This window comes from Canis aureus, chromosome 16 (genome assembly GCF_053574225.1).
Source record: "Canis aureus isolate CA01 chromosome 16, VMU_Caureus_v.1.0, whole genome shotgun sequence".
Taxonomy (NCBI): domain Eukaryota; kingdom Metazoa; phylum Chordata; class Mammalia; order Carnivora; family Canidae; genus Canis; species Canis aureus.
Window position 1 is genome coordinate 27969310 of NC_135626.1, and position 14303 is coordinate 27983612.

Here is a 14303-nt window from a genome sequence, read left to right on the forward strand (position 1 = left end):
CTTTTAGTCTACACATAATTTGCTTACTAGAGGAGGCTTGAGTTCTGCTTCCTTTTTGATGCCTCCTCTGCTTCAATCCATGAGAGTTTTGATGGATCTCCACCTTCTCTGAACTCCTGAACTAATAGTCTACGATAAAAACACATATTTGCATATTACCTTCTCCTCTCCTCTTTTTTCTCCCCCTGCTGTCCTCCTTTTTTTCTCTCCTCTCTCCCTCATATTTCATATAGTATAGTCTCTTCAAGAAAACTACAAATTGCTTACTTGATACTCCTCATTAAAAATCTGTTGACCTTTCAAAAAAAAAAATCTGTTGACCATTTTATAGGCAAATTGATTACTTGCTTTGGCCCTCACTTAAAAATCAACTGTCATCTTCCTTGGGCATATGACTTATAGAAGGTCTACTTGAAGTAGGGAGATAAAGATGCTTTATTCAACCATCTGTTAATTGGGCAGGTTCTAAGTGCCAGGTAGCCTGCTAGGCCCTCTTCCAGGCATCCAAATAGGAATAACATAGACCTAGACCCTGCCCCAGAGGATCTACCCATCTAGTGAGAGAGGCTGGTGTGATCCAACACAGAAGTAAGTACTGGGGACTGCAGAGGCAGAGGAGTGAGAAGGGATTGCAGAGGAGAGGACATTTGAATGAGTTTACCTCAATCAACAAAACAAGTGGCCTCTTCCATAAGTGAAATACAGGCTTACTCTTGGAAATGATTGAACTGCATGGGCTTTTTGAGCTCAAAACATGTGTTAATTACCATGTTTATGTATTACTTGTAGAAAAGATTGTCTGCATTTACTGGGGCCAGTTCCTCCAGCATTGCTAAGTTACCTGACACATCATCCCATGCCACCCAGAGGAGCTTGCCTAAAGGTACTCTGTGTCTAATATCAAAATACAACCAAAATACAAAATAATAGTAAGCTGGGGTGCCTGGGTGGCTCAGTCGGTTAAGTGTCTGCCTTTGACTCAGGTCATGATCTTGGAGTCCGGGATGGAGTTCTGCATAGGGTTTCCTGCTCAGCAGGTAGTCTGGTTCTCTCTCTGTCTCTTCCTTTGCCCACCGCCCACCCCCCTCATTCTCTCTCAAGTAAATAAATAAAATCTTAAAAAAAAATAATAGCCAAGTTTGATGCTACATTAGATTCAAACAAAAATGCTGTTTTCCCTCTAATTATAAAAGTGAAACATACTCATTAAACTTGGAGAATTAAAAAGAGCTTTTTAAAAAACTACCCTTTAATTCCACCACCAGTTTTTAACTTCTTGTACTATTTTGGTATGTATCTTTTTCATTTTTTTAAAGTAAACTCTGCCCAATGTGGAGCTCAGACTCATGACCCTGAGATTAAGAGTTGCATGCTCTACCGACTAAACCAGCCAGGCACCTCTCTCTTTCATATTTCTAGAAATATACAAAAATGTATATATTTTTAACATAGTTGAGATCATAACTGTGTGTCAGCTCTGGCCTTTTTTTTTTCTTTGATGCTATATTTTGAGGATTTCTTCTTAGTGGAAGTTATTGTAAATAGATCTAATGGCTTCATAATACTCCATTCTACATATGTTGCTTAACCATGTTGCTTATGTTGAAAATTTATATTGTTTTCTAATTTTTGCTCTTGGTATAAGAATTTTTTTTTTTTTTTGGTATAAGAATCTTTATCTGTAGCTCTGATCCCTTTCTTAGGATAGATTCTTAGGAGATGGTTTTCAAATCAAAGGGTGTGAGAATATTAACAGCTCTTGAGGCATATTGCCTTTGCTATATTAATCTTAATGCCTTATGTTTTGGTGCAGTTCTTAGATTTTATGAATTATGCTGAGGGGTTTTGTTTGGTGTTATAACTGAGCACTTAGGGGAAGGTCCAAAGAATGGTTGCTTCTGGATTTCCCTGGCCTGAGAATCTATATAGAGAAAGACCTTCCACTTTATGGTTTGTTTGTTTTCATTTTGACTGGTTCGGAGCCTCTGTATCCCTCCAGGAGCCCGGGTCCAGATTGGGCTCCCAGCCTCTTAGTAAGAATTTGTACCTCACCTACCCCAATCTTCTTGGGGAGGGAGGGACACGGATCAAGCAGCACTGAGGTAAGGGGCAAAGTAGCAAAGGGTTCAGAGTAAAAGGGGGAGTAAAACCATTCACATGTTAGGACGTCTCAACTAGGACTGCTAATGTGAGAGGCTGTCTCCCTGCCTTAGTTTGTTTTATTGTTGAGAAGTCCCAAGTCAAGTCCCATGTGGAAGCCGCAAAAATCCATTTCAGGGCCAGTAAGGTGTTAAGTCATTTCCCCCTTTATCTTTTTTAAGCACTAGTAGAAGCCATTTCACAGCGTCACATTGATGAGCTACCACCACCATCTCAGGAGCTGCTTGACGAGATTGGTAAGGGATGTTCAACACTGAATGCACTCCATGGCCTTGATAGTTATGGTTACTGACCACAGTATGGTTCTTTGTCTCAGGTGTAAGCGCTAGTACAGAAGGCCCTCAGAAGGTCTGAATGAATGTACATAATCAGGAAGGAGCAGCTTTCTAATAAAATGGGCCTCATGCTATTACTGAAACCTGGCCAGGATAATAAGCTTATGTCTGTTGTCCTTTTTTTTTTGTTTGTTTGTTTAAGAATTTATTTATTCATGAGAGACACAGAGAGAGAGGCAGAGACACAGGCAGAGGGAGAAGCAGGCTCCATGCAGGGAGCCCAATGCGGGACTCAATCCCGGGTCTACAGGATCAGGCCCTGGGCTGAAGGCAGACGCTCAACCGCTGAGCCACCCGGGCTGCCCTGTTGTCGTTTTGTTACTTAAAGGGTCTATGGTAATGATTCTAAGATAAATAACAACATTTGAGTGGTTTATTATGATGAAATTTTTTTATTAAAGGAAAATTTCACTTCCTTTTTGAACCAAACCAGCCACATCTTGGGGGCCTGAAGTCTGGCTTCTGAGGTCAAGACATCCTGTAGTTTCACTTTAGCCATTAGCAGGACGTTTTAAAGGTGTTGGCGTCATGGACGAATCACTTTCCCAGGGGCAGAGATGTCAGTGGCACATGACCTAATGAGACCAGAATTTTCCATTTCAGGCAGAGACCCAGCTATACCAGCTCAGTTTTAGTTGTAGCTGCATTGGCTGGCCCTGCCCAGCAGAGCCAATGCTGGAAGTAAATGGAAGCATTGGGCCAGGTAGTTTCCCTTATCCAGGAAAGACCTGATTGTACTTCTTGTTCTCTTCTTCTCTGCTGACCAGTCCCTTACCCTGAGAGGACGCATCTTATCAGATCATTCCATCAGTTCTTGGTATGGGCCTCTAGAGAATTTCCTGAGACGCACCAACTGGTTTTCAGGGTCTCTGACGTTTTATGTCTCCTCAGGAAGAGGGAGGTAAATGAAGATTTATGTGATCTGACTCAATGGAGCTATTACAACCCTGAGCCCCTGTATGTTGGACTGAAGGACTAGGGTGGAGCCAGTCAGAGCTGCCAGAACCTTCCTAGTTTCTTTTTCTTTACTCATAGGTCCTTTTTACCTCATCACACCTCTCCCCCAGTGGCACAGGGTTGTTGGTTTAAACTCTTAGGGCTCCCATCCTGAAACTGGCTCTCCTTCTCTAAAACTCCCCAGGGAGTCTTTACAAATTCCTCCTCTCCAGTTGCACTTCTTAGTATCGGCAAGAGAACTGCTGCTTATGAGAGTAGAGGTCACCCACACATATCCAGCTCAGGTAAATTCTTAGGGTCATTTGTTCCTTGGTCATGATGTAAGGCAGTATTTGTAGGCTCCTTTGAAGTTTGACCTTAGTGATACACTGCCTCCAGATCCTGCTGTCTTGTCTCTCTGTCACCATATGGATCCCCCATTTGTTAGCAGTCTTCCTCCTGGGCTCCAGCCTCCTGGCACAGCTGTATCCCAGCACACTGCAGAAACCCTCCCTCATTTTACTTATGGGAATTATCTGGACCAAGTTTCTAGGCGATGTCTGTACTTTGACATGGGTCAGTAGTTTCCTAGAAAGACAAAAGTGAGATGGCACTTGGGTAGTTTCTCCTAATAATGGGCACTGCCACATAATTCCTGTATGTTGTCATTCTGTTGTTCTACCTCAAGAGAGTTTTAGGGAGTGACCTGGTGCTGACACCTACTGTTTTGGAGGGCCCACATCCAAAGGTCTAGGCTTCTGAAAAGGGCCTAAAGGGAAAGATTCTTTAGAACCCTAGGATATAGGTGATACTTTGAGATCAACAAGGGACTACTTTTAACAAGGATAAAAATGGATTTTTAAATTTCAAATTATTTGAAATATATAGGGCCTCATGATGCCCAGGAGCTACTAGGAAGGGCTTGCTTCCTGGCCTGCAGGAGGAGGGAGCCCTGTGCCTGTGCACAGCAGGACTGCACCAAGGAACCCTGGGTCCCTGTGTGCGTTGCCTTCCAGTTGTCTCCCTGCTCTGCTGTGGGGAGCACTTGAAGCATACTGTGCAGCTAACAAATGCAAAGCAGTATGCGGGTTTTAGCAGATGCTTGTCTTAGTCTCTTGGTCAATTCTTTAAGACCTGGAAATTATAGATATTCTTTGGCTTCTGCCTTTTTATAAACTAGGTAAAAAAATACGAAATATGGACCACAGAGATGGGGAAAATTGGAGGTTGTTTTGATGTTATTCCACACTTTTTGAGAGAGTATAAAATAAAGAGGAAGAGCATAGATCTTAGAGCTGGACCACCCGAGTTCAAATCCCAGTTCTGCATCTGACTCTGTGGGATTCCAGGCAAGGTCCTCAACCTTTCTTTACCTTCATTTCTTCATCTGCTAAACAGGAAAGGCAATCATATGATCAATCTTATAAGGTTGTTGTGAAGATTGCAAACATGAATCTTGAATGAATGTGTGTAAGTTAAAAACAGTACCTGCCACTTAGGGCTCTGCAAATGTGACCTATCATTGTTATCATTTTTATTTTTATTTTTAGAGTTGGAGGGGATTGAATTGGCGCCATAGGACCAAGGGTTCTCAAAACTTTATCAGCTGTCAGAGTCACCTGGAAAGCTTGTAAAATATGAGTGCTGGACCCTCCCCCCAGAGTTTCTGACTCAATAAGTCTGGGATGAGGCCTGAGAATTTGCATATCTGAGTATAACTGAGTATACTGAGGTTGCTGATCCAAGGGCTACTCTTTGAGAACCACTGCCCTAGAGAATGGTGTGACATGTAAAGGAAGAGTAAGTTGCCTTTTGTTTTTGTGTTATTGTGACAGAGCACTTGAAGCAGCAGGCCACATCCACAATGTTGGGGGAGAACACAGCAAGTCATCTGGGCATCACTGCAAATGGTAAGCCAACTACCCAGATCTTTTTCATCAGGTCCTTGCTGTAACACTGTCCTTGGCAGCACATTGGTATATTTAGGGGACTATGGACCTTAAAGTCAGGCCCAATTCCACCTCAGTTGCCACTTTTGTATTGTTTAATGTCTCTGAGCCTCAGTCATCCTCATCTGTAAAATGGGGATAATTCCTAACTCCTGATGTATGCAGTAGCTCTGTGTACAGTGCCTGGTACATTGTAAGATATTGAATAGACCTTCCCTTCATAGGACTGCTGGCAGGATGAAATGAGATAGCATTATGAAATGCCTGGTATACATTAAAGGGTACTACCCTTCCCCACCCAAATTCCTTCCTTGGGGCTCCAACCTAGAAATTCTAACAAGTGAGAACAGGGTAATCCCCCAAAGTAAACCTGTACAATTTGTTTCAAGGGTCTCCTGCTTTCTCTTTTATGTGCCCTTTCTTTCCTTTGCTTCCTCTGTCTCTCTTGAGTCTTGGCACAGGTCAGGTTTCCTGTCACCTGGCACCAGAGAGCTCCCAAGACCCCACAAGCAGCTGCTGTGAATGCAAGAACCCTGAGACGGCCACCTGATCCCTGGCTCTCCTGGGAAGAAGTAGTACAATGCATACTTCAGGGACTACTGATTAGTGTTAATTTTTGCACTCCATTTTAAGGCAGGCTTTCTCAATTGTTTTTTGATGTTCTAATAAAGTTAAGGCTTTCAACTGTTTTTAGATGAAAGGCATTTAGAAGACCAAGAAGCTAACAGTAAAAAAGAAGATAGTAGTATGCTTTGGACCAGAGAAACTCAGGATCTAGGAGAGGACACAGAAAGGTAACATAAAAAAGCTAGACTTCTAAAAGTATTTAATATACTGTATTAGTTTGTATTAGTTTCTCTTCTGATATTGACAAAATAGATGGGAAAAAGGTCTCTCTTCATATTATCCTAACAGCCCCTATTCCTAAAAGATTTTTTAATTGTAATTGTGATAAGATACATAATAACATAAAATTTTCCAGTGTACAGTTCCGTAGTGTTAAGTATATTCAATTATTGTACAATCAATCTCCTGACTTTTTCATCTTACAAAACTGAAGTTCTATATTCATTAAAAACCAACTGCCCATGGGCAGCCCAGGTGGCTCAGCGGTTTAGTGCTGCCTTCAGCCCAGGGCCTGATCCTGGAGACCCAAGATAAGAGTCTCATGTCAGGCTCCCTGCATGGAGCCTGCTTCTCCCTCTGCCACGCTCTCTCTCTCTCTCTCTCTCTCTCATTAATAAATAAATAAAATCTTTAAAAAAAATTAGAAAAACCCCAACTGCCCATTCCCCCCTTTCCTCAGTTCCTAGCAACCACTATTCTACTTTCTGTTTCTATGAGTTTGACTCCTCTTGTTACCTCATATAAGTGAAGTCATACAGTATTTTTCTTTTTGTAATTGGTTTATTTCACTTAGCATAATATCCTTGAGGTTCATCCATGGAACATGTCAGAATTTCCTTCTTTTTTAAGACTGAATTGCAGCTCATGCCTGTGTGTGTGACATTTTGTTTATCAATTCATTCATTTTGTGGTAGACACTAAGTTGACTCCACCTTTTTCCTATTGTGAATAATGCTTCTATACAAATATCTCTTCTGGACATCTTGCTTTAAATTATTTTGGATATGTACCCTGAAGTGGTATTGCTGGATCACATGGTAAATCTATTTTTAATTTTTTGAGGAAATACCATACTGTTTTCCACAGCAGCTGCACCATTTTACATTCCTACCAACAGTGCACACAGGCTCCAGTTTCTTTATATCCTTGCCAATACTTGGTATTTTCTGTTTTTTTTTTGTTTTTTTGTTTTTTTTTTTTTTTTATAGTAGCCACTCTAAAAGAATGAATATGAGGTAATATCTCATTGAGGTTTTAACTTGCATTTCCCCAGTGATAAGTGATGTTGAGCGCCTTTTCATATGTCTATGGCTGTTTGTATATTTTCTTTAGAGAAATAACTATTCAAGTCCTTTGCCCATTTTTAATAGGATATTTTTCCTAAGTTTTTTGTTTTTGTTTGTTTTTACTTCATTTTGTGAGGCAAACATAGGTTTCAGCTTCTTTTAAAAATGTTTCAATTAAAGGCCTTGGAAGAGAATTTTTAGATATTTGTAGCCAAATTTAAAAAAATGGGGGCAATCATCCAGACAGTTGAGTTTAAAAATGCAAGTTTGCCTCAAGAAACCCAATTCTCTTCCTGACTCAGAACTCTCCTTTGACTTGTGCTATAAGATAAACCACTTCAGCTCACCTCCTGTATCTTCTGACTTCTCTTGCCTTGTCCTAACTGTCATTCGGGGCCAGGACTGGTATGAGGTGAATGAGATGCACACACTCCTTGGGCACAAAATTGAAGGAGGCACCAAAAAACACAGGAGTCAAGATAAATTTTTTTGGTAAAGATTTTATTTATTTATTCATGAGAGAGACAGAGAGGCAGAGACATAGGCAGAAGGAGAAGCAGGCTCCATGCAGGAAGCCCGATGCAGGACTCGATCCCGGGACTCCGGGATCACACCCTGAGCCAAAGGCAGATGCTCAACCGCTGAGCCACTCAGGCATCCTAAGATAAATTATTTTAATGCAATATTTTAAAAAATGAAAATTGATGCCAAAAAATCCACAATGAACAAAATCTCTAAATTTTGAGGAGAAAGAGGACCTGCATCTGCCCTTGTACCACTTACTTTATCCTAATCCCAGTCCTGTGGATCCTTAGGGTAGCCTGCAGAATTCTTTCAGCTGCATAACGATAGAAAACTCCCCTATTATACTTAGATGAATTTGTCTCACACATCAAGAGGCAGTCCACTGGTTGGCAGGGCATGCCTGGTGTAGCAACTCAGTGATGCGACCAGGGACTTAGACTCTTTGGATATTCCTACTTTGCCACCTTATTTAATATGTTGGCCTTTATTTCCAGAATTATCAGCTCCTGGTTGCAAGATGGCTTGCTATCCACACACCAGGCAGAAATAAAAGGGTGGGGCAAAGGAGTATTCGGACTCTGCCCCTTTTTATCTGGAAAGCAGAAACTTTCCCAGAAATTTCCCCACCAATTCCCACTTATATCTCACTGGCCAAATGTGATGCATGACCACCCTCAGTTGCAAGGGAGACCAGAAGTTGAGTTTGTAGGTTTTTACCTGCTGTAGAAGAGGAGGGCAAGGGAGAAGAGTGCTATGCATAACTTTTAGGTAGTGAATCCACTTTCTGTCACACTCTTCAAGTGCTAAATTATTTTCTATGAAGAAGGAAAAGAAAGAGACCTGGAAAGGAAGGTTTGGGAAGGGGATGAGGAGACTGGGGCCCTGGGACCTGCAAGGAAGGTCCTGGGGAGACAGAAAAGACAAAGAGGCAAAGGGAGAGGAAGATAACTACTTTTTAAAGTTTTAGAAATCTTTTTTCTATAATGTATGATGTAACTCCAGCCCTTCCATTTCCCCAAAACACCTTCAGGAAAAATGTACACCATTATTCAAGCAAAAGAAGCTTAGCTCAAGGAGGCCAAGTTGAATTTGGATGTATAAAGTACTTTGTTTGTGATCAAAAGTGAGCTATTATTACTGTTTTCCAAAAGGGCTGGCTGTGAGGGGCACAGATAGATGCCCACAGTGAGACTTTTCAGGCTTTCTAAAAACATTCTCTGCATCCCTTAGCCTCAGAGGCAGTTCTTCATCCAAAAAAGTTGAAGGAATGAGTGTATAGTTCTAGCCTCAGTTGGAAATTGACTTAATGACCTAGAATTGAGACGGAGTCTAGCATTGAATTTTGGGAGGTAGCTATTCTCATGGGTGCTGAGGCTTCTTGTCAAGGAGCTAAAGAAGAGTTTTGATGTGCATTTAAATCAGATCTAGGTGACCTCTGCTACTCTAGATATGATCTCACCGAGCTCTCATTTTCTCATGTGTATAGTGAAAGCACGAGTTTGAAGGGCCTTTCTGACTCCAAATACTGTGCCTTCTTGTCATGGGACAAAAATTGTCTCAATTCTCTTTGCTTGCCCTTGGACAGAGCTCACTCTACTCTCGATGAGGACCTAGAAAGATGGCTACAGCCACCTGAGGACAGCAAGGAGCTACAAGATCTCCCCACAGGCTCTACAAGGTTATTGTTCTCCCATTGGGGGATCATTTTCTTCTTTTTCAGGAGGGAGGGCTAGATTTCAGATTTAAAAAACACCTCAACTTCTTGAAGAATGAGTGTCTGGTGATGTCATTTCATTGCTGTTGTTAAGCCAGCCTTAACTTCTGTCTGCCTCTCTTCTCCAACCACCAACAGTGGTCAAGATATTGATTAGCAGATTGATATCAGTATACAGAGAGGCCTCTAAGATTGCTGTACCTTGGCCCTGTCACCTTCAACATTTTCATTAGCCATTAGAACTAAATCAGGAAAGGCATGCTTATCAAATTTTTAGATAACACAAATCTAAGAATGAATGCTAATGTGATAGGTGATAGACTGTGGATTCAAATGGTCTTGACAGGTAGAAATGTTAGAGTCCTCTAAAAGATGAAAGTAAACATTTAGATGTGTAGAATGGGAGGGATCTGACCTAATGGAGAATTTTTGATTGGAAGCTCCTCCTTACTGTAGTTTTGTTGAAGGGAGGAAGTATGTCTTATTCTTAGATGCTTAGCATTTAGTATGCATTTTGAGGCATGCTAAGAATTTAAGAAATTTTTCTTGAAGAGGGCATAAATAGCAACTCCATGAGGTCTCAGTCTGATGCAGTTGCTAATAAAAAGGTCAATGCAGCATTAACGCTGAACAGAGACGTATTGTTCAGGGCAAGGTGAGTCTCACACTAGAGAGAGGACTCCTAGGACAGTGTGAGGTGTCTTAATGGGTGCCATATTTTTAAAGAGGTGTTGACAAACAGAAGAGGGTGGCCATAGAACAATCAGAGGTCTGGAAACCCTGTCTTATGAGAACAGCTGAAAGAGCTGGAGAGGCTCAGCCCGAAAAGCACAGATGGAGTGGAGAATTTGATAGCTGCATTCAAATACCTGATATATTGTAAAGTGAAGAGAGTCTGCTTACTTTCTTCTGCCCCAAAGAACAAAGCGGGTAACTAGAAACCATAGAGCTAGGTATTTTTATTCAGTAAAGCACATGCTTTCTAAGAGCCATAGCTATCTGATAGAGAAAATAGCTGTCTTTATGCTTACTTGACTAATAATTCCTCCCACTCAAGCACAGGCTAGACATCACTGGGCCTGGGCATTTGGTTGGAGGTGGAAGAGACCCTGAAGGCTTCCTTTAATTCTAGAGCCTATGATTCTATTAGTGATGAGAGGTTAGGAGGAAAAAAGTTGTTTTTGCTCTAGCTGGCTTTATTTTCTCTCTTGTTTTACATATTTTGTTTTGAATATTTAGCAAATGAAAACAAGAAAAATCTCTAAACAGTGTCAAATTGGTTGAGCCAGAATCTTTTGAGCGCTGACCGTGAGCCAAGTGCTATGCTGGAAAAACAAGGGATAGGATGTTTCTTCCCTTAAGGAGCTTACAGTTTAGTGGGGGAGATGCTTTCTGCTTACCAGTTTGGCAAACATGGTCTTAAATCATTAGATACTTCAATTAGAGGTACTTCAGAGAGAGTTTCAGGAAATAAAATAAGGTAATAAAATAAGTGGTGGTTATAAAAAGGACACCAATTAGAACATAAGTGAAATGCTTTGTTGGCAAGGGTGGATAATATAGCCTGAAGGTTGAGAGCAGAGTCTGAGACAGACTGCTTGGGTCAGATCCCAATTCTAGGATTTACAAGGCCTATAACTTAACCTCTCTGTGCTTCAGTTTCCTTATCACTTAGTGGGGATGGTAATGGTAAAGGTAACTACCTCATATGGTTGTAATAAGGATTAAATGAGTTAATGCACATTGTAGCACACAAGCCAATGCCTGGCTATTAGTGCTACCTATTATGATTCTTTTGGAGCAGTCCTGTTCTCCTGGCCATTGCGCATATGGTTTGATTTGCTCAAAATCATTTTCATTGAAGGGAGGCAAATATCAAGGATCAAGAAGCTGGTGAAAAGAAGAGAAAAGGGGAAGAAAAGATCAAATCAGAGAGAGGGAAGTCAGACAGCTTTTTAGGAACTTCTGAAGAAGGTATGAATGAATGATTGTTTATAATGTAGCCTGGAGTCCTTGGACTGTGATGAGCATCAGAGTTATTTAGAATTATTTCCCAGATACCATACATAATCCTTCTATGCTTTTCTCCTGTAGCTCAGTCCAGGTTTTCTGTTAATTGCCAATCATGTCTTCATCACAAAACTGTAAAAAGGGCAGCCTGGGTGGCTCAGCGGTTTAGCCCCTGCCTTCGGCCCAGGGCCTGATCCTGGAGACCTGGGATCAAGTCCCATGTCGGGCTCCCTGCATGGAGCCTGCTTCTCCCTCTGCCTGTGTCTCTGCTTCTCTCTCTCTCTCTCTCTCTCTCATGAATAAATAAATAAAATCTTAAAAAAAAAAAAAAAAAGGGACGCCTGAGTGGCTCAGCGGTTTAGCGCTGCCTTCAGCCCAGGGCCTGATCCCGGAGACCCAGGATCGAGTCCCATGTTGGGCTCCCTACATGGAGCCTGCTTCTCCCTCTGCCTCTCTCTCTGTGTCTCTCCTGAATAAATAAAATCTTAAAAAAAAAACCCTGTAAAAACATCCAGTTCTATTTGCAAAGCAAGCCTTTGGCCAGCTTCATCATCTTGCACACTGTCTGGAAAGATTTTGCTTCTAATTGTCTAGTGTCTTCAAAAGAGTTCCAAATTTAGCTCACACAGAGGCTGTAGAATCTGATAAGAAATCCTAAACTTTGGAATTTAAGTAGAGTCTACAAGTAATGTGAAAGGTGTAATCTTATTTCAAAACTATTTCGACAGAGCTTTAGGCATCATTCACAAAAGATACCCCCCTATATTTAAATTCCCCCTACTTAGAAAGTTAGAAATATTAGCTCTTTCAGAATATCTGGTATCCCTTGCATTTCTTCCCTGGTTCATTCTCATTCTGCTATTTTCTTTGCCCTGTATTATGCTTTGTGGACTGTATCTCTTGGGCTTCCTGGCCGGCAGTCTTTCCATTTGTCAGTGAAAAGAAGGCAGAAGAGTAGTTGGAGTAATATTTCCCCTGCCTGCATGCTTCAACACCTCATCTCTGCATAGTAGTGGTATACCTCCAGAAGCACAGCTCTTACTGGGTTCCAGTAACTGTTCTACGCTACTGCCACCCCAGTCCCTTTAGACTTAGGAGTGATAATGGCTTCCCACTGCTGCTAGTCACTTGATGCCTTGCCATCCTTTGTTGGCTTCCTTAATTCCCTTAACTATACCTATGTAAGTAGCCACTGTGTTAAAGGGAAGTGCATTTGATTTCTTCTGGGACCCTGATTGGCACAGGGCCCAGAATGTGTGAACATTTAGCTAGTGTTGAATTCACTGAGAACATAATGCAGGGACTTTGTGAATTAGCATCATTAGTGTCCATTGCTGTGACTGGGAGCTGTAGAATGTTAGGAGGGGAAGCCTATTAAATGTGATTTTAGAAAGAGTCTCTCTCTGTATAAGAAAACTGTTGGTAAAACAGTCTATCCTAAACTAGAGAGAGATCACTAATGTGACTTCTAAATACTGGTACCCTTTTACCCAGAAAGTAATCCAGTTGTGTTTTCTTCTTTCTATATTTCATCAAGAGGAACTAAAACCCTGTTTTTGGAAGCGACTGGGTTGGTCTGAACCATCCAGGTAATGAGTTGGTGTATGCTTGTAGGTCAGAGTTCACTGTCAGTAGACCACATGAACAGGCTTTAAACATTTACCAGCATCTAAACAAACAGTAATGATAAAGTTATTGATAAAGTTATTGAAATGATGACTCAATTTTTTATGTTAATGTTTAAAGTTATTTAAAATATAAGGTGAAATTCATTCTAATTTTGATGAAGTAGTCAATAGAGTTAGCACAAGAGCAGTTTTAGACAGAGGGAGGACAAGATGCTCCTATCAATTTTTTTGCAGTCACTGTGCGTTCCTGTGATACACTATTATCTCCTTTGACTATAAAGATCAAAATCCCTTTCCCTTGAATTCAGTTGAATATAAAGAAACTGCTGTTTGTTATCTTTAAAAAACATGTACACTAACATGTACTCCTTTTTCTGTTGTTGTTTAAAAATACACACACAGGATAATCGTGCTGGATCAGAGTGACTTGTCAGATTGATGGGAATTGGATCATAGGTGGACTCCTGGCCAGAGTTTGAGCATCCTGCTTGTGAGCTCCTGTCTCTCCTCATCTACTTCAGTCACCATCAGGGCAGTGATTCTGTAGCTCATGCTTTGTTCAGCTGCCACAATAGACGGAACCACTGGTCCTGTTTGTAGCACATTTAACAATTTGTTTTTAGTTCAGATTTCTGAAAAGTGAAAGGTAGCTTTTGTTGTAAACTTTCTCAATGTTTCCAGAATGGCTTTTGGTTTTGTTGATTCAGATTTTTGAAAACTTTAACTCTTGTTATATAATAAAATGTTTACTTTTAATACCATTTAGGTTTTAGCTGTGTAAGAGATATTTCTGTGTTTCAGTTATTGGGAAAGGAACTGCCACCTCTAGGGGCTTCAATTTCTGTTTAAAGTTTGACAAATAAGCAGCTGCTGCTACCACCTCTAATATAAACCGGCACCATTCATTTGTATTTTACAACAGAAATACTGACCTCCTCTGGACCAGGATTGCCATATTCCCATTCCAGCGAGAATTAACTTACATAATGATAATATAGGCAGGAATAAAAGCCCAAGATATTTTAAACTCTTTAGGGTGAACATCATTTCTGTATATTTCACGTTGTATATCTCACATCATTAGTGCGTTAGAGGAATGAAATTGTGATAAGATGAAGATCACAACCTTTTTT

The 14303-nt window shown here is 40.9% G+C and overlaps 1 protein-coding gene across 18 annotated transcripts in view; it reads left to right on the plus strand.

The window, feature by feature from the left end:
* The window catches only part of TEX14 (testis expressed 14, intercellular bridge forming factor), a 115819-nt gene extending 101888 nt beyond the window's left edge, over window positions 1-13931 (plus strand). For 8 of the 18 annotated variants that reach the window (XM_077852477.1, XM_077852479.1, XM_077852484.1 and 5 more), the window contains 8 exons: window positions 790-883; window positions 2322-2396; window positions 5267-5341; window positions 6075-6174; window positions 9404-9496; window positions 11397-11506; window positions 13080-13131; window positions 13573-13931. In XM_077852477.1, the coding sequence (XP_077708603.1) occupies window positions 790-883; window positions 2322-2396; window positions 5267-5341; window positions 6075-6174; window positions 9404-9496; window positions 11397-11506; window positions 13080-13131; window positions 13573-13609 (636 nt within the window). In that variant the 3' untranslated portion in view covers window positions 13610-13931. The other 10 variants (XM_077852478.1, XM_077852482.1, XR_013354305.1 and 7 more) reach the window with 10 other exon arrangements.
* The last annotated feature ends 372 nt before the right edge of the window (window positions 13932-14303 follow it).